The 24700-nt window shown below is 46.7% G+C and overlaps 1 protein-coding gene and 1 long non-coding RNA gene across 2 annotated transcripts; one reads left to right on the top strand and one right to left on the bottom strand.

Moving 5' to 3' along the window:
- Positions 1-8650: 8650 nt before the first annotated feature.
- LOC110137521 (uncharacterized) lies at positions 8651-9268 on the bottom strand. The gene is made up of 2 exons (XR_002313947.2): positions 9071-9268; positions 8651-8928 (listed from the first exon to the last, which is right to left on the bottom strand). It is a non-coding gene; the product is annotated as an uncharacterized lncRNA (long non-coding RNA).
- Positions 9269-17332: 8064 nt separating this feature from the next.
- On the top strand, positions 17333-22067 carry SIX1 (SIX homeobox 1). The gene is made up of 2 exons (XM_020893957.2): positions 17333-18165; positions 20181-22067. Exons 1-2 carry the CDS (start codon positions 17606-17608, stop codon positions 20473-20475), a joined length of 855 nt encoding a protein of 284 aa, XP_020749616.1. The 5' UTR covers positions 17333-17605; the 3' UTR covers positions 20476-22067.
- Positions 22068-24700: the final 2633 nt, after the last annotated feature.

Genomic DNA, 24700 nt, shown 5'->3' with positions numbered 1-24700 from the left:
AATAAAAATACTAATACTCTGACATATGTTTAATAAATCAAATACATGGATAAAATTTCATAAAGATCATCCAGGCCCAGGGGACTTTCAACATAAATTTTTATAAATATTTAAGGAGAAATAATAGTAATCTCTCTCAGACCCTTTCAGAGGTTAGAGAAAATGGGAAGAGTTAATTACTTGTTTTATTAGGTTAACCTAAATATGATTCCTAAACCAAAATCCTTTCTTCATATGGATTCAAAAATTCTAAATAAAACATTATTAAATTTAATACAAAGATAGAAAAAAAGATAATCCACAATGACCAAGAATGATTTATCCCAGGAATGCAAGGTTGGTTTAACATTCTAAAATAATCAATACGGGGACTTCCCAGCACTCTTCAATGGTTAAGACTCCTAGCCTCCACCTTAGGGGCCACAGGTTTGATCTCCGGCCGGGAACTGGGATCCTGCATGCCATATAGTACAACCAAAAAATAAAATAAAATAATCGATATAATTCATCACACTAATGGGAAAAAAAGAAAAAAAAACAAAGGAAATGGCACCCCACTCCAGTACTCTTGCCTGGAAAATCCCATGGACGGAGGAGCCTGGGGAGGCTGCAGTCCATGGGGTTGCAAAGAGTCGGACATGACTGAGCGACTTCACTTATTCACTCATCTCAATAAATACAGAAAATGCATTTGATTCAAAAGATCACTCAGGACAAAAACTCTCATTTATTAAAATAGAAGGGAACTTTATTAATATGACAAAAACGATCTACAAAAAACTCCAAACCAAAACATTGCAGCTTACATGTTTGATGGTGAAACATTGAATACTTTCTCTCTGAGGTACAAATGTAATTCTGTGGGAAAAAGTATGGCTTTCTCAACATACAAAGCTAGAACTGTTGTGTATCTATACAGGATAAAACCTCAGACTTGACTCCTACTTTACACCACCTATAAAAACTAATTCAAGATAGCTCATAAGTATAAATGTCAAATTAAAATAACAAATTTCTTCTAGAAGAAAACATAGGATAACATTTTCATGACTTTGGATAGACAAAGATTTCTTAAATATGATACAAAAGACAATAACTATAAAAGAATAAAAACATAGTTGCATTTAACTGAAATTAAGAACTTTTGTTCAATATAAGAACTTTGGTATGAGAATGAAGAGGCAAGTCATATACTAGGATAACATTTTCATTATCTATCTATCCATCCATCTGACAAAGGGGCTATGTCCAGAATGTATAAAAAACTCATACAAATAAGACCAAAAAACCCAAACAACTGCAAGAATGGGCAAAGATCTGAATAAGCATTATACAAACAAGACTATTCAAATAGTCAATAAGTACTTGAAAAGATGGTCAATATAATTATTTGTCAGAGAGATGCAAAAATTAAAGCCACAAAATACTATTATACATCCACCAGAAAGTCTAAAATTTGAAAGAATAAAAGTACCAAGTATTGGGAAAGATGTGGAGCAGTTGGAACTCTCATACAATTGCTAGTGGGAGAGTAACTTTAGAACACCATTAAGCAGTATCTTTTTTCAGCTAAATAAACAGCTACTCCTTGACTCAGCAATTCTCCAGATACATGACCATGAGAAATGAGAACACATACCCAATGAAGGACATGGGTAAGAACGGTCATAGCAGCTTTACTCATTATAGTAAAAAGCTAGAGACAACACAAATGTCCAACAGCAGGAGGATGGATTATCAGCCTATTATTGTGTATGTATATAGTGGAATACAAACAATAATTTAAAAAATGCACCACTGTTATACATAACAACACGGATGATTCCCACAGATATTATTCTGAACAAAGGAAGATGTGATAAAACTGTTTGATTTCATTTATATTCAATTCAAGAACAGGCAAAATGAATTGATGTTGACACTTGAAGTCAGAAGGGTGACTACCGCTGGGGTGGGTGGGTAAAGTGGCGAGAGAGAACTTTCTGAGGTGATAGAAATATTTTATATCTTGATCTAGATGATAGTTATTCAGATGTATACAAATGTAAAAAGTTATTGGGCTATAATTTGTACACTTTCCTCTTTCATTATATCTATTCCGGCATGATTTAGAAGACACTAAACTCAGCTTCCCTCGTGGTTCAGTGGTAAAGAATCTGCCTGCCAACTCAGGGGACTGTTTCAAACCCTGCTCTGAAATGATCCCACATGCCATGGAGCACCTAAGCCCAAGTGCCAACTATTGAGCTTATATGCCCCAGCTACTGAAATCTGTGTGCCCTAGGGCCCATGCTGGGCATCAAGAGAAGCCAGTGCAAGTGAGAAGCCCACACGCTGAGACTAGGGAGTAGCTTAGTTCGCTGCAACTAGAGAAAAGCCCGAGCAGCAATGGAGACTCAACATAGCCAAAAATAAATAAGTAATTAATTCTTAAAAAGATACTAAACTTTCATAATAGCAAAAGTAAAAAATTTAAATTAGCCACACTTCCACAATCAGATTGGCAAAGATTAAATAGTATAGCTAGGCAATTGGGAAAAATTAGTCTATTGCATACTGTCAAGGCAAGTGTAAAATGGTACACATTTTGAAGGACCATTTGGCAATATACATGAACATTTTAATATACATTACCCTTTGACTCAGCGATTTCACTTTTAGCAATTTAATATACACACAAGTACTCAAAGATATAAGTGTAAAGATAGTCACAGGATTGTCATAAAAGAAAAGTTTGGCAAAAAGACACATCCATCAATAAAGGAATAGCTCCACAAATTTAAAAAATCCATGAACTATGTTATAGCCATGAAAAAGCTTGAGGTACATCTATATGTTTTGACCTACAAAAAATGAGACTGTGAACTTGGTAAACAAAGATGGGAAAGGTCATGCTCCTAACCTCCATGTACCACATATCCACTCACTTAAATACACGCTTCACCTCAGTTAACTTGTAACATGGAGTTAATAATATCACTGGCCCTTATCCATCTTACAAGTGAGGGGCAAAAAGAAGCAGTCCTCTGAAAAGCACAGAGCATCGTAGAAGTGCAAAGTGTTATTTCTGAAAAACATTCTTTCATTAACCAAAGCTTTATCTTAAATCACTACTCAGTCTAGATTTCCTTCCTCTGTCATATATTTAAGCCAGTGTTTCAAAACATGGGCAGCAGACAAACCTCCAACAAAATGGATGTGGAGAAGTTATTAAAAACACTGAGTCCAGTCCCAAATCTATAAAAATTTTGGAACCCCTGATTTAGATGGAAATAGGGGTTAAGTCAACATTTTCCTCTTCATTGAGAAGAGTCTGAGCTGAATCCCATTAATGGTAGGGAGCCATCAGGTCTGACTTTGATCTGCCTCTCCGTATGGTTTAACCTCACTTCAGGAGTCAAATGGGCTGGTAAAGTAGTACAAATGGTGCCTCCATTTACTCAGCCCCAATAGGAGCCAAAGAACATCCAAGGAAGAGAACAATGTGATTGCCACCCTGTAGACAAACATGAACCCAGCTCAGCTTTAAGTACTGTAGCTGTTGGAAAACATCATCTCCTGGGCAGCTGCTTTGGCTACTGTCCCCAATTAACTTAGCAGAATCTCAAAAATAGAAGACAGCCTCTGTTCTGTTATATAATAAACAGTTCTTTATTTGAAATGACAATATTTACTTTTCCTATAGTGAACTCCAGCAGCCTACTAGGCAGTGGGCAAACAGTAGAAATGCCTAAAATGGAAACTTGAGAAAGCAGTTTAGCCAGTACAGTTTACTCTAACTTTCTACTTGACCAACACGTAATTAGAAGATCCTCTCGATGCTTCTCTCATTTGTATCATGGATTTCATGCCACCAGGCATAGCTTTCTTGTTTTGTTAAGTCTTAAAACATACAAAACAGATGTGAGGTAGTGAGTTCTCCAATACTCAAGTGTTTAAACAATGGTGAGGGTTGCCCCATCAAAGGGATTTTTTTTTTGCAGGGATTTTACTTAGAGTGACAGGTTTATCCAGTGACTTCTTGGTGTCTTCCAACAGCAAAGAGTCTGATATCTATGTTTCCATGATCTCATTTTCAAATGATCTTTAAAGGGAGAGAATAATAAAATATGATTATTAACTTTCTTGGGTATTTAATCTCCCTCTCATAAGCAAGAAGTTGCCATTTATGTGATTGTGTTCTTTACTGTAAAAATACTTTTAAACATTTGTAAGCAAGCAACAAATGACCACTATTTGCAGTGCAGACAACACTTTTAACTTCCTCTTAGATTTTATTTTCCATTCCTTTTGTCATATTATAGCAACACTCCAGAGCATCTTCATTTCATGCAAATCTTGAGGAAGAGGTGCTCAACTGGGTTACACTGTTCTAATGGGATCGTGCACACTGAGAGATGTTCATAAAACCTGTTGGTTTTTAAGGTGTACTCAGGAGGCAATACTGTTCTTTGGTCAATGAGATTTGTTTAATTTTCATGGCTGGTGCTGAATTTTCTTCAAAGATGTTTCTTTTGTCTCATTGTCCTGGTCTGATGTCACTTCCCTGTTAACTCATTTAGCGGAAGGAATCACTTGAAGAGGACAAACTATTTTCTATCTAGTTACTAGTAAGAAACATCTTAAGGCCAACGAAATCCTTCAGAAACCCAGAATTCTCCCCTCCCCAATAAAAAAATCTAATCTAAAAATTCTCTTTCAAAATCATACAAAGTAAATTCTGATTAGGTAAAAATTTGCAGTTTAAATATTGTTCCTGCTGATAGAACATATCCTTTTTATGTTCCTACATCAGGCAGAGTGATTGTTTATTCTCAAAGAATAGCCCACTAACCAGTTGCATTAAAATTAGTTGCTGCCATAAAATGCAGATTTCAGGATCCCACTGTAAATCTAGGGAATCAAAATTCTGGGGGGGTTGGCCACTGAATTTTTACAAGTGTTTCAGGTCCTTTGCGTGCCTACTAAACTTAATGAAACACTGTGCTTTAGACAAGCCAAATCCTTACTGTTCTGGAATTTCTAGTAGTTCTTCTCTTAAATAAGCCAAAGAAAGAATTGTAAGCATTGAAAATACAGGCTAAATCTTCTCATCGAATATGTATCCTATTGTAACCCTGTTTATGAACACTTAATAGCTTCTCTGTAGGACAGTTAAGCTGTAGTAATTACCTCATGGTTCTGTAATCTGTATGTCTCCTCCCACATGACATTTATACCAACTAAGAATATGACTTATTTCCAAACAGGATGGAAGAACTACCAGACCTGTGCAGACTGATGTCACTTCATGTTACATTTTCTTTTTCTTAGTGATTGAAAGACATTTATGAAATTTCTCACAAATCTTGAACATGAATTATAGAGTCTAACTTAGGGAGGATAAAATTTTACAAGGACTCACTAAATTGAAATCTTTTGAATCTGATCTCTTTATGGAAAATTGCTTCTTAGATAAATTGGAAAGGATCTAGGATTCAAAGCTCTTTAAGATTGATGTAAAGTTGATTTACAATATTAAATTAGTTTCAGGTGTACAACATAGTGATTCAATGTTTTTATAGATTATACTCCATTTCAAGTTACTACAAAATAATGGCTATATTTCTCTGTGCTGTACAATATATCTGTATTGCTTCTTTATTTTATTGGGATTCATAGCTCTTATCCCCAAACTGCCTCTGAATTATACTTCCATGGGCAACTTGTACAGCCTCTCTGCCATATTTTTGTAATAGGAATAATCACCCTTTGCAATAATAATACTGAGAAGTTGAGAAAGTTATGAGAAGATGAATGAGATCAGGCTTGTAAAATGTTTAAGTCTCCTGAGTGAAGGATCCTATAAAATGTGTAAATTATTAGCATTCTTTTTAGGGGCCTTTAATGAATTATTGACCTGTTGATGATGAATCTGCTTCTTGAAATATTTCACTCCTTGTTTTTCAGAGTAAAACAACCTGCTCTTAAATTTTCCTGGAGTATTTTCGGGAATTTTAAAATTTAGTCAAAAACAAAAAAAGCAACAGTACCTCTCTCTCGAACACATATGCACTCCCTGAGACTACAGTGTGCATCTTTATCTTAACTTTCTATTGATTAGATTGATTGAACTTAACCATTTAGGTCCTCAAAGTCTCAAGTGCTTTGGGTTAGCTAAAGTATCACAAAGTCTACTAGCTTTTTAGCAGTAAACTCTAATGTAGGAAACTAATTAGAAATAAATTATTTACTTGATGTCACACTTGGTTGTGAAATTATTCTATCCACTCTTAGTTTCAGTTGCCATCATACAGACTGCTCTTTCAAAGTTTCGCTCATCCAGAATTAAGGATTTTTAGAGACAAAAGCAAAAGCAACACCTATCTGCATATCATAATCATTAAATCTCTCAGTAATAAGGAATCCCTAGTTTACTCAAGAGGCTGTTTCAATGTTTTCAATTTGCAAAGTAGGCGAAGGAATTTTAAAAGACCATTCAGTCTACTGGTAGAAGCTGAACATGCACAGTGGTCTTATTTAATAAAGTTTATCTTATAATGACAAAATATGCAACTTTGATGTAGAAGAAAAAAGCTGAAAGAAAAAAAGAAAAAAACTAACCAAAATCGGGGTGATATAAACAGACAACATAGGTTGATAGACATGAAGAAAAATGAGGAATACACAAAATAGTGTGCTGAAGCTGCTCTTCTTGGATAGTAGGTCCATAAGGAAAAAAAGTTTCTGGAATTGAGTCAATGACAAATGAGGAGTTCCTTGCAGAGGGACATGAAAGAAAAATATTTATATCCATATTAACAGTGGCTACAAAGAGATCTGGGTATAGTTTCATGCCTTGGGTTTGGTTGACTTCACTTCTTGAAAAAATATGAGGATTAAACATTCACAAATGTTCCTAACATTTTTTTGAACAAGGAAGTAAGATATTAGCACTTCTTTTTTTCAGGGCTGTGTCTACCACTGTAGCTTCTGTCAGCCTTAACTTTAAACCTTACAGAAGAATCAATATCTTCTGATTTGAGAGTTTCCCCTACATGGTAAAAATAAAATGTGAAATTTCAGTAAATGGCATGAAACATTTTAGTAGTACCAGGAAGTTTTCAGAAACTAGAGCTTTTACATAACATGGAAGTTTTAACGTTTTGAAGGTTCAGTAAATTATGTAGTGTACAAAAGTGAAGTCTAAATTACCCACTCAGAAGGGTAACCCTATAGCCCACATGTCTGGATCCATGTATGCAGATGGACAGATACACTTCATTTCTTCTGGGAAGCTCAGTTCTAAAAAGCTATCACTCAGAACAGACAGTTTTATGATTGCATGAGAAGAAAAGGAAAGATGACAGAGTTGCTATAAAAATGAAAGGCCTTTTGGTATATTAACAGCTGAAAACATTACAGCTTAAATGAAGATGTGAAACAAAAAATCAGCTTAAAACTGCAAACTAAAAACAACAACAAAACTTGTGCAGAAGGTTTGAAGCATATGGACACCCACCCAGTTTGCAAAGAGGGCAATGGGAGCCCCAGACTTTAGCTTATTAAAGATGACCTTTCCCCTCTCTAAAATTTCAAAGCTGACGTTTCAAGTGCTGAGCAGACTGTGTGCCATATGTAACATGACCTCAGCTCCACTCTGCCTGAGCACTGATGGCATCACTAATGAGAGGTGAAAGGTCTTTTTCTTGCAGCTTTTTCAGAAACCCACCAACCCTTGCCTGTGAAGTAAGGCCCCTCCCTGCCCCCAACCCTTGATTTCAAGAGGACTGCATTTAATACACAACCTCAAAACACTTTTATTACCGGTCGATTTGCTTATAGCCACAGCCAAATGGCAGGATGTACAATCACATGCAGAAGAAAATATTTATTTTGACTCACAAGCCAAAGGGATTAAGAGAACATTGTATTAACCTTGCCTTTCATCTATGTTTTAAAGGGAAATTCTCCAGAGGCGTCCATTGAAGTTCTGTTTTTTTAAATATAAAGTGTATCAAAGACTTTTAGGAGACCAGGTGTGTGTTTATCTGACTATCTTTCAAAAAGCTGCTTCAGAGACTGCAAAAAGATGTATGTTCAGGAATCTATTTCAGGCATTCTTACCAGCCAGCTAGTTACCCGACCCCCACTCCCTTCCCTGGCTCTCCCCCCCACCCCCACCCCGCTTGCCGCTACGAAACAAAATAGCTTCTTTCCAAGCAGGTTGTTATCATATTCATGGCATGGTCAATTTCCGTTTGCCAAGAAAATATTTAGGCTGATCAAAGACATTAGAAAATCGGATGAATAGAAACAGACCTTCCCACAAGAGAAGCTTTTCTCAACGTGAAGAGGCAGGCGGGTTGCAGCCCACCCAGTTACTCCTAGGAAATAGCTCTCTGCTAAAGGGAGAACTATGGGGCCACCTGGATTCTACCGGAAGGGCTAAGGAAGAGTCCGGAAATTCACGTAAGGACTGGAGCTTGGGACTCTCCGATGGCGGACATGTAAGGAGATGCTCCGTTCTAGTATCTATCAGCAACCTTAGAAGGCCTTTGATTACATCCATTAACACAGAGGGACCTTTCAAGACTGAAGATGAGTAAGTTTGAGATCCTTTTGTTTTGCTTCGACTGGTTTGTTATGAGCATGGAAAGACAACACATCATTTGTAGATGATATAGGAATTTCTCCTGAAGTAGTGTAAATTAAGTTTCCTGGGTTTGAGTGGGGGAATGGCTGACAGTAATTGTCCTTGGGACCCTTTGGTTTCCAGGGGCCAAAACCTCTTTGGTTTTCCTGCACCCAGGCCAGTCGATGAAAATAAGAGGGCCTTCCAACTCCTCATTGTTCCTCGGCAAGACGCAGCCAAACCAGGTGAGGCCACTTGCTGCGGCGATTCGACGTGAAGGCCTGGTTGGCGTTGCGGTTTTCCTCCGCGGGCTCCTGAAAATTGAAAACAAAACAAAACAAAACAAAAAACTGAAAAGCCGGCTCCGGTCAGGCAAAGGAGATCCGGGTTCTCTCCCAGCCCTGGCTTGCCTTGGCTACATCGCGGCACCTCAATCGCCAGTGAAGCGTCGCATACCTTATTCCGATGCCTCCAGTTTTCCAAAGGAGAAAGCGAGGGAGGGAAGCCAACTGTGGGGGGCCCTTTAGGGCCAAAGAAGAGTCTCGCTCGGGGCCACGCGGCGCTAGCAAGGCCGCAGCAGGAGAAGCGATTGCTGGGCTGTGGGCTGAGAATCCGCTCGGCCACCCTTGGCCCTCCCCACAGCGCGTCCCTCACCACCTCCCTCCCCCGCCCCGGGCTCGACTAGGCAGATTTCCTTTCCGGTGCTTTTCTTTCTTCCTCCCCCCCCGTTTCAGTTCCTGCCGGCCAGGCCGAGGATCCTTTGCCAGGAAGACAGCGCCCTCTCTCTCCTCCGGCCGTGCCCGCCGCTGGGCTGCGCCCCATCCCAGCTCCGTTGACCTGCCCTCGCGTCCTTCTCGCCCCCGCCCTCCCCGGCCCTGTCCCTTCCTTCCTTAAGCCCCTATGCCTCTAGGCTCCCAGAATCACTTCGGGGAACAGCCCGAGAGAGCGGCGGAGTCCGAAGTCTTCTCCTGTTCGGACCTCTGGTCTGGCCGGAACGCCGGACCCCTGGCTGCAGAACTGGGCGGAGCCGTCCCCAGCGCAGACGCAGCGCTCGAGCGTGGCCCCGGGGAGGGGTTCCTGGCGGCGGGGCGGGGGTTAGCCCGGCTCCCCCAGACTGGGCACCGCGGACCCGCGGGCGGGGCTGCGAGTACGCTGCGCTGCAAAGGCTCCCGGGCCCCGGCGCACACCTGGCGGAGAAGCCTACCCCGGACCCGGGATGGGCCGGCGAAACGGGGACGCGGGCCTGCACGCGGGGTGATGGGTGGGGGTGGCGGGTGAACCTGAGGTAAGAAAAGCTCCCACAGCCTTGTTCCCAGCCCTAAAGGCGCCCCTCGCGGCCCCCCGGCTGCCTGGAAGCCTCACCCTGCCGGCTTCCAGCAGGGCTGCTCCAAGTACAGCAGCGGTGTTGGAAATGGTTGCAAAATCCAACCCCAGCCCCAGTGGGCGAGAGGCGCGGAGGGGCATGCGTGAGTGGGCACCCTCCACCCAGTATTTCCTCTTCTGCCGCTCAGAGGACTGGGGCTTCAGACCCATGCTCGCGGCCCATTAGGGAGCAGAAGCAGTCAAGCTTCTCTGTCCGCGACAATCTGGTTCCTTTAGAAGCCAAACAATGTACTCGTATGGGAATGCAGAAACATTTTCCACGGCGTGGACTTGCACCGACATAGAGGCCTGAAGTGCTCCCCTAGATCTCCCCACAGTTCGCTTCGGGCTCACCCCGCTGCAGAGCGCAGGCGGCTCCCAGAAATGAACTAATCTAGTCACAAACCACCGGCCGCCCCTAACAAAGCGAACCTTCTCGACAGCTCAGCGCCCAATTTGTCCACAGCACTTTCTTCCGCAATTCAGAAGCATTATCTTGTTTTTTAAAGTATCGCGGCAGGAACGTGGCAATTATCCTGGGCTCGGGTTACGCTAAATGGCTTTGGGCTGAGAAATGGAAGAATACAAATGCCGCGAACGTGCTGATCGCTTTTCTGCCGGGCCTGGATAGGGGTAGGGAGACGAGCTGGAAGACATCCGCCAGGGAGAGGGAGGTAGGGCGCAAGTTCCCGCTCTTGGTTCTCTCTCCCAAGGGCACCAACCGGCAAGAAATGTTGGGCTTTATTCCTAGAGCTTAAGGATTCAGAGCGATGGTCTCCTTCATGAATCGTGAGAGATAGGGTCAAATCCCGACAAGACAGGGCCAAGCTTCTGGCCTCGGCTTTGGGTCAGGAAGCGGTTGGGAGCTTCAGGCATTGCTGGGATAAAAAAGGGAAGAGAGGTCAAGGGTCAGAGGGAGAGATGAAGAAGAATCCAGCTCCGCTTCAGGACAACTGCTCTAAAATTGGAGCGGGAGAATGGCACTGGGAGAAGACAGCCACAAGGAAAGAAGAACCGGAGCGAGGCGTTCCCTCCTGAGCGAGAGGCAGGCCTGGCCCGGGAGTCCTGGCGCACGCTGTAGGGTGGGAACCTGCGAGAACTGGAGAGGCCATGAGGCGTCTCCGCACCAGAGGGGGAAAAACAAATACAAAAAACCTTTAAGAATCTTCATCTTGGTCCACCAGGGTGAGTTTGGGCCTGGAAAATGGGGAGAAAACAAAGTAGCCAAAGGCGTTCGGGTGCCGGTTCCCAGCGCGCAGACGCCTTGCTCGCCCCAGCGGCCCAGCCTGCAGTGGTAGCCACGCTGTGCGCGTGTCTCTTTCCCTTTCTGCGCAAACCAGCCCCCACATCTTGAAGTAATCAGCAGCCGAGAAGGGACTCGTCCCCCTGGCATCTCAGGTTAAAGGAGGTCCAGGAAAATGTGGTAGAGCCATTACAAGAAACCCGAGCCGCAGTCATCAGGGACTCCAATTGCCATCGCATTAGGATTGATTAGAGACCAGCAGTACCGTAATGACCCGGAAAGAGGGGCAGCCGGGGATTATTAATATCAGAATGTGGCGGGGAGGGGAGGTGGGCAAAGGCAGGGAGGGAAAAGCAAAGTGGGGAGGGAGAAGTTTTAAGTTACTAGGATTTATATATAAGTGCCGGCTTACCTGAGGAAACCGGATAGTCAGTGAATCACGAAAACAATAAATCTAATTGCATCTAAAATTTCACGAAGCCTGATTTTTTTGGGGGGGGGCGGGGAATCATCGTGAAAACCAGACTAAGATCTCGGTTTTTATAAACACATAGTTTTATAAGCCTGTTGTAAAAATGTAAGTGAAGAGATGGGGGGGTGGGGGTGGGGTGGGAGTGCTGGATGTTCACTTCCTACCAATGGGTCTCTACAAAAAGATTTAGAGAATCTATTTGTGAGTCATTTGGGGTCTTCTCTCAAGAGATAGAGGGCAATGGAGTGGACATTTTTGTAGAATCTGCAGAGGAGTAATACACTAAATTTTAATTGAAACAGTGATACCTGGGTAGTGATTTTTGTTTTGTTTGAGACAGGATCGATCAGGATCCCTAAGAGATGTAGAGAAGAGAGTGGTTTGTCTCCTTCCTTGGACCATGAGCCAAAACAAATCAGCCCCTGATGGTCTGGGCTGAAACGCAGCTCACTGGATAATTAACTCCATCTTTCCAGTCCACCCTAACTGTTTATTTAGTGTCACCCTGCATTACCATCACTAGCACTTTCCTCTGAACAGGAGTAACTGCAGGCTTTCACCTCCCAAAAGGAAATTCTTCTTAGCTTAGACAGATGCAGTATTCAGGATGTACATTAGTTGACCAAAAAAAAAGTGGATTGGAAACTCAATGGAAGATAAGGAGTCTTGCCCTGAGGTAATATTAATAAAGCAAAGGAGGCAAGAACATCTTAGGCTCTTAAGAACAGATTCTCACAACACTGTCCTTCACTTTCCAGAAAGGTGCTTGGCATCTAATGTTGAATGGTGTCTTCTGACTCAAATCTGGTGGTTGGCAAGTCTCTGGGCCTATGCCTTCTCAGAGAGCAGCTTAAATCTGCCCTTTTCCCCCAGGTGGCCAACCCACCTTCTTCAGTCCTTCATGGGCACCCCCACCTGTTGACTACACCACCACTCCGTGTGGTGGGTCCCTACCAACTGAGCCAGATGCCCCTGCCAGGACTTCAGAGTCTACTCACCAGGCACTGCCTGGGTGCAGGATATCAGCACAGCATGGTCTATGAGACCTCACAGCGCCTGGTCCTGGGGAAGCAGGCGCAGGCGTCAAGAGCTTTGAGGAAGGAGAGAGAAAAAGAGAGAAGAAAGCAAAAGAGAAATAGAGGGATCCAGAGAGAGAAGAGAGGGTGTGTGGGGGGTGGGGGCGGGGTGTTGGACAGAGAGAGTGTGAGAGAGAATCGCGGAGGAGACAGTGAGGGAACGAAACGGACAGAGGGTGAGATGGAGATACGAGGCAGTAAAAGAGAATGAAGGAATCAGAGGTTCACACAGAGGATGAATGAGCTTCCTCTTTCAGGCTGAAAGAGAGAATGAGTAGAAAGAGACCAAACCTGGAGACGCACACGGAGGGAGAGGGTAACTTCCCCAAACACACGCACACCCACTCCAGCACGGTCCCCATTCACTGTGGTTCCCTCGCGGCGGTGTGTCTCTGCCTGTTCTTCTCTTTCCTCTCTCCCTTCCCCGACCCCGAGACAATGTGGAGACTGTATTTTCAGGAGCCGCGCGGGGCGGCAGGGTTTTTAGCTGCAAGCCGGGATCGCTGCCGGCTCTGTTTGTCCAGGTGTGGGCGGGGAACGGCAGTCTCCCGGCGTCTTGGGCTGGCGCTGCGTTTTCGCACCAAGGAAGCGAGAGGCTCTGGTCGCGCGCTTCCCGCTTCCAGGAGAAAACTTCCCTTCATACATACATACATAAATATATTAGGGGAACAGACAAATCTTCATTGTTCAAAAATAAGCCAAGGAGGCCGCCCGGCTCCCCTTGGCCCGGCCAAGCGAGGCTGGAAGGAAGGGAGGGAGAGAGGCGGGGGCCGCGCGGATCCGGTGTCACGTTGCAGATTCCCACTAAAGATAACGAAACGTGATCTATTTTTCAGAGCAGCAAGTGGATGGGAAAGAACCTTGACAACACAAAACTCATTTACTAATGGACTGGTTTTGGATTTCTCTCCTTCGGGTCCGCACATCGCCCTGCCTGAGCCCTCGGCCTATCCAGAACTCGCGGGGAGCTGCGTCCCTCAGGAGGCAGGTGGGAGGCTGCTCCGGCGCCTCGCCGTCCTCGGAGCCCGGCATTTGGAGGGGTCGAGGGCACCTGGAGTTTCCGACCAAGTAAAGGAAAAAGATGAACGTTGTCACTTCAGCCAGGATTTGGGATCCTCACTGCCCCAGAGCGACGACGCTAATTCATTGATGAAACACCTTCCAAAGCCCGTCCCTTTCAAATATCTGTAGGTAGAATAGAATCCTCGCTGACGTTCTTGATGGCAAAAGAATTCCAAGAAAGCGGGCCAGGAGCCTCCAAGCAGCTCGCTCCAAGCCAGAAGGGAAATAAGTGGGTCTCAGCCAGAGGACACAAGGCCTTGTGTTAACCCGACCGAGAAACCCCAACACCAACTGATGCCTCCGCATCGACCTTTCCACAGACCAGTTGTGTGCACCCGGCGGTTACCTGCACGGAGGCGGCACAGAAGAGCAGAAACCTGGTGTTGGGAGCCCCTTTCTAGCTGTGTTACCCTAGGGACCCACGAAGCGGCGAGGGCAGCAGCTCGTGCTGTTCGTCGCCTTTAAATCTCCGACGAATCTCTGTTTTTTTTGTGATTTGCATTGACAGCAAAAGGTTTTAAGTTACTAGAACAACTCAAACCTTTCTGTGTGCGATTTAAAATGGATCGTTTGGTTTATGTGGTTTGTAAATTCATGTCATTTTACCTCTTTTAGTGGTTTGCAGTGAAAGGTTCCATTTTGGGAAACCTTATATATCCGAGCCAATAATTAACATTTATAAAAATTGGTTTCCCTAACCGAGGGATCGAAATAGCAGGTAGGCTCGTTGGTACAAAGCGAATAGCACATTTCCTTTCTAATTGTGCGATCTACTGGACTGAACACTGGGAGAGAAAGGCTGGCGGCCAGGGCACGGCCTCCAAGGACGAGCACCCCTTCTTATCAACCCCAGTGCCCGCAATCGCCGCATCCGCACAGTCGTCTTCCCAGTTGTCGCCACCGTCTAGTGCGTCTTGATTCCTTTTGAAGAGAGATGAAAAGAAGTGGGCAGGGAGGTCTGGAGGAAACCGGGGGAGGGGGGGCGGGGGGCGGGGAAGGTGGTGGGTGTCTAATTGTCATCTCTCTGCTCCCTGTAAATCTATACCTGCCCTTATTTGTCCAAGCTGTGCCTCATTTCCTTATACAAAATTGTTAATTACAAAGTACATCCCATACTCAACTTACCCTTTGTCTTTTAAGAGACGTGGTTATATTTACAGACTCCCCCTGTCCCCCCCAACACACACACACACACACACACACACACACACACACACACACACACACACACACATTGTAATTCTGCGCACTTGCTCCAGACTTTAGGGTATTAACTGATTTTTTAGAGCCGAGTTTAAACCCCCCTTCCAGTCCGCACACAGCTGCCATGTCAATAAGGACTGTTCCAAGCAGAGACATTCCTTCTGGCAGGACACTGCAGCTCTTCAAGACTTCATATGAAACATCATGAGCACTAAAATAAGACCATGAGGGAAAATTACCAGACACATGGGCTTGGACTCAGCTTTGCCAGGTTTCCAGTTTAGAAAGTAAGTCATTCGGCACACCATGTGGTAGGGGTTCTCTTGAAATAATATGCACCCATTAAATGCACTTAAAGATAATCCCAAACATAATGAAATATCAGCATTTGCTTCCAAGTTCTAATTGCCTAGGATACTGAAGGGTTTCAAGGTTTCAAAGATGCAGAAAGCTTTGTTTGGGAGTTCAGCGGAGCAGCAGCTTGGTGACTACTCAGTCTCCAGAGAGACAGATGGGGGTGGGTAAGGTGTGGAAACCCTTCATGACTTTAAGATGTACATTGCAGGGTGCATTGGAATGGGTGCATTGTTTTAAAACCATCTAAATAATACAAGGGGAAACCCACACAGTGCTTCTCCTTCTTCCATTCCCACTTTTGTCTCAATATGTAAATGGTTCTGTGATTCTATGCTCTTGCTGATGGAACCAAAACATATTTAAAGAAGAAAAGCAAACTTAAAGAACCTAGAGTTTGTTCCTCATTTACTAAGAGGACGCATTTAAATCAAAAGCATTTTTGAAGTGTACTTAAAATTCTGTTTTGAACTTATCTAATCAGAGATAAGTATAGTCATAAAGTCACTCTCCTTCTACCCTTTGGCTCCCCTTATCTCCATGCATTGTTCTTATCTCCTGCCAGTCTCAGCTACTGACAATAGATTATCTCTATTTAGAGACGCTAATTGTTTTCAAAATCTTTTTAATAATTGCTTTGCAACAAGGTGTGCAAATGAGGCTTAAGATAATTACAGCCCCATTTGTTTGTGTAGTTTTACTAAGCATTCTCCACACATACACGAAATAACAGATGATGGGACTGAAATTGCAAGACATCTCTCAGTCCCTAGCAGTAAAATAGGCCAGCACTGCAATCTACACACGCGCGCACACACACACACACACACGCACGCACATGCACACACACACGCACGCACATGCACACACACACACACACACACCCCTCTTTATTTAATCTTCTTGGAGCCGCGGTCGTCCTCGCTTTGAGGGCAGTGTCCCTCAAAGACCAGGGCAATATTATGTTACAACCGAACGGCTATTGGAGCCGGACACAGTTTTATTTAATTTACACCCCATCCAGCGCCTTTCGTGCGATGTTCCCAAAGCATTTCTGCTAATAGCAAGTAAAGCTTCTCAGCATTCCTCAGTAGCAGAGGTGGCAACCGCACAGATAGGGAAACCGAGTCCAGAAGCCTGCCGGCCGACTTAAACCACAGATCATTAAAATTCCGAATCGCAAATGAACCCTTGGAACCTCTATTTGCTCAGCAACTATGCTCTACACAACTCTTCTCGTGGTCCCAAATAGTCGCGGCCTTTTGAGAATGAGGGAAGCGCTATACAGCTGGGAGTATTTGTGCGCTTTGGAGGGCGGTGGGGGCAGGAGAGAAGAGGGGAGGAAATTAGGTTTGGCTCCTGGAGCTGAAGTCAGCCAGGAGAGAAGCCATTCTTGCAGCGACTGCAGCCTGGAGGACTGGTCTACTCTTGTATTATTTATCGCGTTCCATAAGCTATTCATCAATCCATTACTTATTCATTCCAACATTAAGGTAATTAAATATGAGCTCACCGGGAAATGGCAAGTCTGCAAAGGACAGGGACAGAGGTACGCAGGGAGAGGAGGGGAATTAGAAAGTCTGGAGCCATTGATTTGTGCAAAGATGTGCGCGGCTGCCCTTAGGTGACACAGCAGAGGGGGCTCATGTTGCAAGGTCCTGACGCGCTCACCCACTCCCACCGCCCCCCGTCCCCGGGAAGCGCCGCTCCCTCCCTCCTCCCCACTTCGCTTCCCACCACTCGCGCTCCCTCTCCTCCCTCCACTCCCTATCCCTCGCTGTACAGCCTCGCCCTCCCCGCGCGGGGCGGCGCGGCCTCGCGGCCCGGCCGGGCGGCGCGCAGGCTGGCCAGTCCCGGATAGGCGCCGCCCGCAGCCAATCAGCGCGCCGAAGACGCTGCGCGCTTTAAGGCAGCTGCAGGGAGAACAGAAACCAAGTTCCCCGGCAACGAGCAGCATCCACCCGGCCAGAGGCAGGAGCCAGCGAGGCCCGAAAAGCTGCGGAGGGAGCCGGCCGTTCCTTTTCCAGCGCGCGCTCTACTCCTCCTCCACTTACTCGGCCGCCCGTCTTCAAGTCTCGACTCGCTTTTACGCCTTCGCACAGCCTAGGGAGGGGGTTAGAAGCTGCCGCGCCCCCCTCCCTGCGGCTGCCTCCCCCTGCTTTTTCGGCTTTGCTCCCTGCCGCGTGCGCCCGGGTAGTGCGCCCCGGCAGGCCCCAGCCATGTCGATGCTGCCATCGTTCGGCTTCACACAGGAGCAAGTGGCGTGCGTGTGCGAGGTTCTGCAGCAAGGCGGGAACCTGGAGCGCCTGGGCAGGTTCCTGTGGTCGCTGCCCGCCTGCGACCACCTGCACAAGAATGAAAGCGTGCTCAAGGCCAAGGCCGTGGTCGCCTTCCACCGCGGCAACTTCCGCGAGCTCTACAAGATTTTGGAGAGCCACCAGTTCTCGCCTCACAATCACCCCAAGCTGCAACAACTGTGGCTGAAGGCTCACTACGTGGAAGCCGAGAAGTTACGCGGCCGGCCCCTGGGCGCAGTGGGCAAATATCGGGTGCGCCGAAAATTCCCTTTGCCACGAACCATCTGGGACGGCGAGGAGACCAGCTATTGCTTCAAGGAGAAGTCGCGGGGCGTGCTGCGGGAGTGGTACGCGCATAACCCCTACCCCTCGCCGCGTGAGAAGCGAGAGCTGGCCGAGGCCACCGGTCTCACCACCACCCAGGTCAGCAACTGGTTTAAGAACCGGAGGCAAAGAGACCGGGCCGCCGAGGCCAAGGAAAGGTACGCGGCATCATTCCCGCAGATCGGGCAACCCTGGGAAGCCTTCCTTTCCCCTCCGCCCCTTTCCACCCCCGCAGGCACCAACCACCTCGATCACCCCTCTGGCCCGAGCCGCTCCGCGGGGCGGCGCCCCGGCCTCCGCGGCACTGCGGCGAAAGTTCATGAACTCTGAGATCGCTTGCTAGGGATGGGAGGGTGTGGGGCGGTGTTCATCTGATTTGAGTGTCCGCGCGTGGATTTCCTGGGATGTGAGTGTCGGGAAATGTTGGCGCTAGGTTTGTTTTTCATGTCTTCTTGGCTGGCTAGGGGGAGAGGAGTGGCGGGTGGAGAGTGCGTTTTTAGATCAAGCAGAAGGGAAATGGTGATTGGTATCGCGGGGGAGGGGTTCAGTGGGGGCTGAGGGTCTCGAACCTCTCTCCTCTCGCACCCCGGAAAGGTGAAGCTGGCCTGAAACTTCTGCTGTTTCCACTCCCGCCCGGTCCTTTAGTCGCGCTTTCCTGGCAGTCTTTTGGGTGAGAGGTCGCTTCCATCCGCACTAAGTTGCACAAAGGGAGGAGTCTTTCGAAAGAAGTCCACAGAAGAGAGCGCTTTGGGAGGGTTGGCGCTGCGTTGACTCCCCGGCGCCCCAAGCCCAGAACTGATTGCTCGTCGTCGGCTCCCTCGCGCGTGGCCGGGCGCCGCGGCGGGTCCGGCCCGCTGTCCGCGCCGCTCACCCGGGCGAGGAATAGGTCTCCAGTTTCAGACTTCTCTCACTCCAGAACACAGAAGCCAACATTTTTTTCCCAACCTGTCTCTGCCTCCCCCCTCCTCTTGCGAACACCCCTGGCCACCTGGCCCGGCTCCACTCTTGTGCTCTAGAGTTTCCGACCGAGATTCGGAAGAGCCTTGGGGAGCGGCGGCGGCGGCGGGGAGAGCGCTCCGGGGAGTTGAGCAGTTTAGGGGAAACCTGAACGCCCGAGTCGGCCGAGTTTCTTTTGTTTGCTTCGGAGCCTGGGGGCCGAAGAAGTCGCCGCCTTGTTTCCCTCTGGGAAGCAAGAGTCTGGAGAAATTCAGCTGAGATGGGCATTTTGGGAGAGAGAGACTGCGAGAGATGGGGAGAGTTGGAGAGACAGGCAACTCCGGGGTGGGAGCATTCTGGAGGCAGAAGCGCGAGGGCTTCGGACCTTACAGTTTACCAGCGCCGAGCGCCCAGGCTGACACCCCGGTACATCACACCCGCTCAGGCTGTGCCGGGTCTTGACGCTCCCCTGCCGGGAAAGGGTGCACCGGTGTGGGTGTCCGCAGGGAGTTTGAAAGAGCACCGTGAGGCACTGAGGACTGAGCGAATAACACCGGGCCAGGGACAGTACAGTTCCATTTAGACGTCTGTTACAAAACGGCCGTCCTTTAAGCCAGGCCAGAGGGCCCACTCCCTGATGAAATCGGAGAGACTGGCTGCGCTCCCTGTGTTTACTCAGGTCACTGGGCCGCTCTGGACACCACTTCCCATGACCTGTCCTGTGCCTCTGAAACCACAACCTCCAGGCAGCGGCAGGGAAACTCGATGGTTAATTGTTTCCTCAGATGGGAACGGGACAATTGACTTGATTCACCACCAAACATCTGTGCACTGGGCCCTGTTGGACCCCACCCCCCCGTCATTTTCTTCATCACCAACTACCATTTGTTGGAAGATTTTCAGATTTCTTTACTTCTAAATGTGGTACTCACGCCTTGATAGGTATTTAATAATAACTGTTAGAACAAAAATTTAAAAATAATTTTTGTGCATTTCAAATCAGCCCTGCTGATTTGACTTTGCAAATTCTGGAAGAGGAAAGGACCCAGCATCACCTTTCTCAAGTCTCTTAGGCCTCCTCTCTTTCCGCCAGGACTGTGTGGGGTGGGTGAGAGGGCAGAACTCCATTTGGGTCAGTGACTGATTGCACAATGGCCCTTTCCTTCTTCCAGCTCCCCTCCCTCCATCTCACACTTTTTTTTTTTTTAACCATATGGTGTTGTCCTCTGTTTCTTAGGGAGAACACGGAAAACAATAACTCCTCCTCCAACAAGCAGAATCAGCTCTCTCCTCTGGAAGGGGGCAAGCCACTCATGTCCAGCTCAGAAGAAGAGTTCTCACCTCCCCAGAGTCCAGACCAGAACTCGGTCCTTCTGCTGCAGGGCAACATGGGCCACACCAGGAGCTCCAACTATTCTCTCCCGGGTTTAACAGCCTCACAGTCAGCGCACAGCCTGCAAGCCCACCAGCATCAGCTCCAGGACTCCCTGCTGGGCCCCCTCACCTCCAGTTTGGTGGACTTGGGGTCCTAAGAAGGGAGGGACTGGGGCCTCGAAGCAGCAACTAGGGACACTTGTAAATAGACATCAGGAACACTTTTTGCAGCTTGTTTCTGGGGTTCTTTGCGCATAAAGGAATGGTGGACTTTCACAAATATCTTTTTAAAAATCAAAACCAACAGTGATCTCAAACGTAGTGCCCTCTTCTCTCCGACTCTTTCCACTTCTACATTTCCCCTCCCAGTTTGGAGAACAGGGAAAGAAAAAAAAAAACCCAAACAAACAAAAACATCCAGTTACCCAGCCTTGGTTCTGGGCAACCCGTGTTCCTGCTTCAGTAGGCTTCCTTTTTCATTTCTTTTTCTTTTTTTTTTTTTTTCAGTGAATGGAATTACAGATCAACTGGATTTTAATTATTTCATCTTAATTTATTTATGGAAAATGTTTTGAGAAGCGGAAAAGGAAATGAAAAGGAGAGAGAGAGGGAAGTTAAAACAGTGAAAAGATCCTCCAGCCTGAGAGGAACTGGTTGCATTCTTAAGGTGAATAGGAAAAATATGATCTTATACCTTTTTTGATGGGGAAAATTAAGTTTACATTTTTCATATTTAGTGTTAAATAATTTTATGTAGATTAAAAGGAAAGAACAGTATTAGGGGGAAAAAAAGAAGTGCCTAAATGTCTTAATGCTCTCTATGTGAGGCAGTTAGAAATAGAAGTGACCATTAGTAACACAACTATTTTTGTCAAATTTAGTGGGGTTTTTTGGTTGTTGTTTGTTTTCTTGGGTTTTTTTATGGCAAACTTTAAAAAATGTACCAATGTGAAAAAACACTTTCCTGAATGCCATTACTTCTCATGCCCTTGAAGCTCTCATATCTGTAGCCTACTCCTGTTAAGGGTTTCTCCTATTCCTAGTTTCTAGCTTGCAAAAATACGTAACAAATCTGGCTACCTGGTATTTGTTACTAAAACAGCATGTGTTTGCAGGTTTCTTTTCCATTGTACCTAAACCAGTCTAAATTAAAACTTAGTAGAACACCAGGAGTACTGATTCTGTTTCTGAAAGGTGAGTTGTGTACTGCTGTCATTGGGTCCCCCCCTTTTTTAAAAAATAGGGTTTTTTTTTTCTTTATTACTTACTGGTGGTTATGAATTGCAGGGTACGTTGAAGGCCATCCCCTGAACCAAGAATGGTGACTGAGTTAATTATATGACAGAAAAAGAGCGAATTCAAATTTGGTGTATTTATTTATTTTTTATTACTTAGACATGCAGTTTTGTTTACCACTAGCTTTTCTCCACAGAATTCGTACGTTAGGTCTTTTGTATTATTAACAAATTTATGACAAGACTGTGAAAGTAAAATAATTTATCTGCTTGGAGAACAAAAGGGAGCTCGTACAAGGATAGCAACATTGTGAATTAATCTGTACAAATAGAAAGCAGACAGACAGGACAGGAGCTCTTTGCCGTGCTGCCGGATGGTGTCCAGAAAAAAATCCCAGTAACCATGTAGGCTCCATATTATTTTTGCCTGGGGCAAAAATGATGTACCTTGTATTTAGCTTTTAAAATTAGTGAAACAAATGGCATTATTTATTAAAACTCTACTCAGGATAACAGGATTGGCTTGTTTGTGCTTTGTAAAATATTGCTCCCCAGAGGAAGTCTATTTATTTTATGACATGACAGTTTCATAATTTTGATTTTTCTCCATCTGTGTCACCATTAGTATGTTCATTTCTTTCTTACTCTTTCCTATCTTTCTTGTCCTGATCTATAAGTGGGGGTAGGGATATTAAGGCCTTCTTATTATTATTATTTTTAATGCCAAATGGCTTTGACTGAGTTCCAGGGAGAAAGGGTCACTGTACTTAACTGTAGTCACTTTTACTTATAAAGTCATTTTTCCCCTCAGTGATGGACAGATGTTCACACAGCTGCTCAGAGACCATCCTTTGCATTGGGAGCTCAGAGTCCCAATCTCCCTTGTTAGTGTTTTGGATCATTAAGTTGGTGTTTATTTAAGTCACTAGGGTGTTTATTCTCCACGTCTTGGGCCACGGAGAAATGCCACCCTCTGCAGGAGGGGCTCTCACAGGGGATCTCCTCGCATTCTTCACATTCACTGCCCAAAACAAACACCCAGCACAAAGATAGCTTTCAATGACCCTGACAGGCTTCAAAGGACACCGCGGAAATCTCCCTGGAAAATAGGAAGGGCCAATTACTTTAATTTCTTACAAGCCCTCTCTTCCTACTCTGATGACTACCCCCCACTCTTCCAGCTCTGCTGAGTATAATTTTAGACTCAGGGAAGTTCTGTCTCCCTGGGTGCCTCGGCCCACTTCCTGCTGCCTTGGTTGGTGAATCTTGGAAATGTCTGCAGATCTGGCAGGGAGCAAAGCAGGCCGGCCGGTCCTGTAAAAGCCCCTGTGATTACTACTTGTAAACTCGTTAAAAGGACAATTTTCTGTCACAGTCATAAACTCTTTGTAAAATCCCTGGCATTCGATCCAGAGTGCACATATTCCAGATGTGTTTAATAAGAAATTGCACAATGTGCCTCCCTCACCATCCTCCTCTCGGTCTGGCTAAACCGGGGACAAGCAGGACGAGGTGAGAAAGCTGGATGTTACCTTGAGTTTTCTTGGCAATCATTTTAGAGCAATCATTGAAGGGGGGGGACTAACCATATTTCTTTTTTTCCTCGAGGAAATCTTCAAGGACCAGCTGTCAAGGGACCTCCAATTTACCTTCTTGTCTTCTCGGTTTAACTGAATCAAAAGCCACTTTCTGATTTCTCCTTTACAGATTTCGTAAAGAGAGCCAAAAGTAATAAACAATGATTTCTAGATAGTTTTTAGAACGAAAACTTACAGAATTTTACCGAGTAAAATAAAATAATGCTATACTGGGGCGATTTTCAATTTTTGGATATTTTAAATCTGAACACAGGATACTTCGGGTCCCGGTTGCCTCTTCGCCTTGACCTCTTGGCTGAGAACGAAGCTTCTTTAAATACTCGAGAGGCCCGAGGGCTTGGCCGGCGGTTCCTGAATTTTGGCTTAGCAGACAGGGACTCAAGAGCCCCCAAGCCCCATGAGAACCAGACGCCGCCGATGGGGCCGGGAATTATCCTCCAGGCAAAGACAGCTCAGTCTCGACCCAGAGATGAAGTGGAGGCTTCCAGGAAGAGGCAGCGGCACTGGCACTTGTGGGCGAACTCTGAATTTGCTGAGCAGTGACCCTTGTCCGGCCGCTGGCCCCCGCACCCTGAGGGCCGGTCGGGCCCCTGGCACTGACCGCGCACCGAGCGGCTGTTCCTCTGCCTCGCCGCCGCCGCAGCCGCGCCTACAGCTGCGGCCGAAAGAGCTTCACTCCTTTTGCCTCCGCCGCCTGGAGGTCTTCGCTCAAGTCTGCAGGCAGAACTCCAGGTTAGGGAGCCAGAGGTTTCCATTCCGCGCGTCTCAGGATGCAGGAAACAGGGGGGGTTTCTCCTGCCACCCCGCAGACTCCGGAGGCTGCTCCTGCTCCTCTGCCTCCCGAGAGACGGGGAGTGGAGGCACCGCTGCTCTCCGACCCCAGACCCGGGCGGGGTCCCCTCACCTCCGCACCGAGGAGGATCGCTCACATCCACATTCCAGGAGGGAGTCGCAACACAGCAGCTCCAGGCGCGGGGCCTGGTGGTGCCGCCCGCGGAGCCCCTGAAAGCAGAGGCTGCAAGGAGGTGCCGCGGCCTGAGCTTCGTGGGACAACGCGGCTGCCGTGGCCTTGGGCACCCCGGAGCCACATCCTAAGCCCCCGTCGGGTCTTCCTCTTTTGAGTCAAGGAGCTAAATTCCTGGCGAGACCCCCAAGCGGCGCTGAAACCACTCCTGAAGGAGATGGACCAGGCCGGGAATGGCAGGAGGAAGCGGTCGTGGCCGCTCACGGCTCCCGGGCTGGGTGGCAGGTGGGAGCGCCCCTGGGTCTCAGACGCCAAGGCGGCCGTGCTGAAGCCCCCAAGCTTGGTCGGGAGGTGGCCTAGGCCCCACCGCCCTCCCCGCGTCACATATGGCTCGTGTCTTTTGCTTCCTGTGGCCTGGGTTTTGGCTCATGGGTTGGGCTCATCCCCCGCGCATTTGGCGGAAGGGTGCCAGTCACAGAGGGCGCCCCTTCGATGGCCGAGGAGAGCGGTCTGGGTTTCTAGGGTCTCGGGCACGACCGGGAGGCAGCTCGGCTTCATCGACCAGCCGGGCCTGGTCAGGCGTTTC

This window comes from Odocoileus virginianus, chromosome 6 (genome assembly GCF_023699985.2).
Source record: "Odocoileus virginianus isolate 20LAN1187 ecotype Illinois chromosome 6, Ovbor_1.2, whole genome shotgun sequence".
Lineage (NCBI taxonomy): Eukaryota > Metazoa > Chordata > Mammalia > Artiodactyla > Cervidae > Odocoileus > Odocoileus virginianus.
The sequence above is the reverse complement of the archived record's forward strand: the minus strand, read 5'-3'. Positions and strand labels throughout refer to the sequence as shown.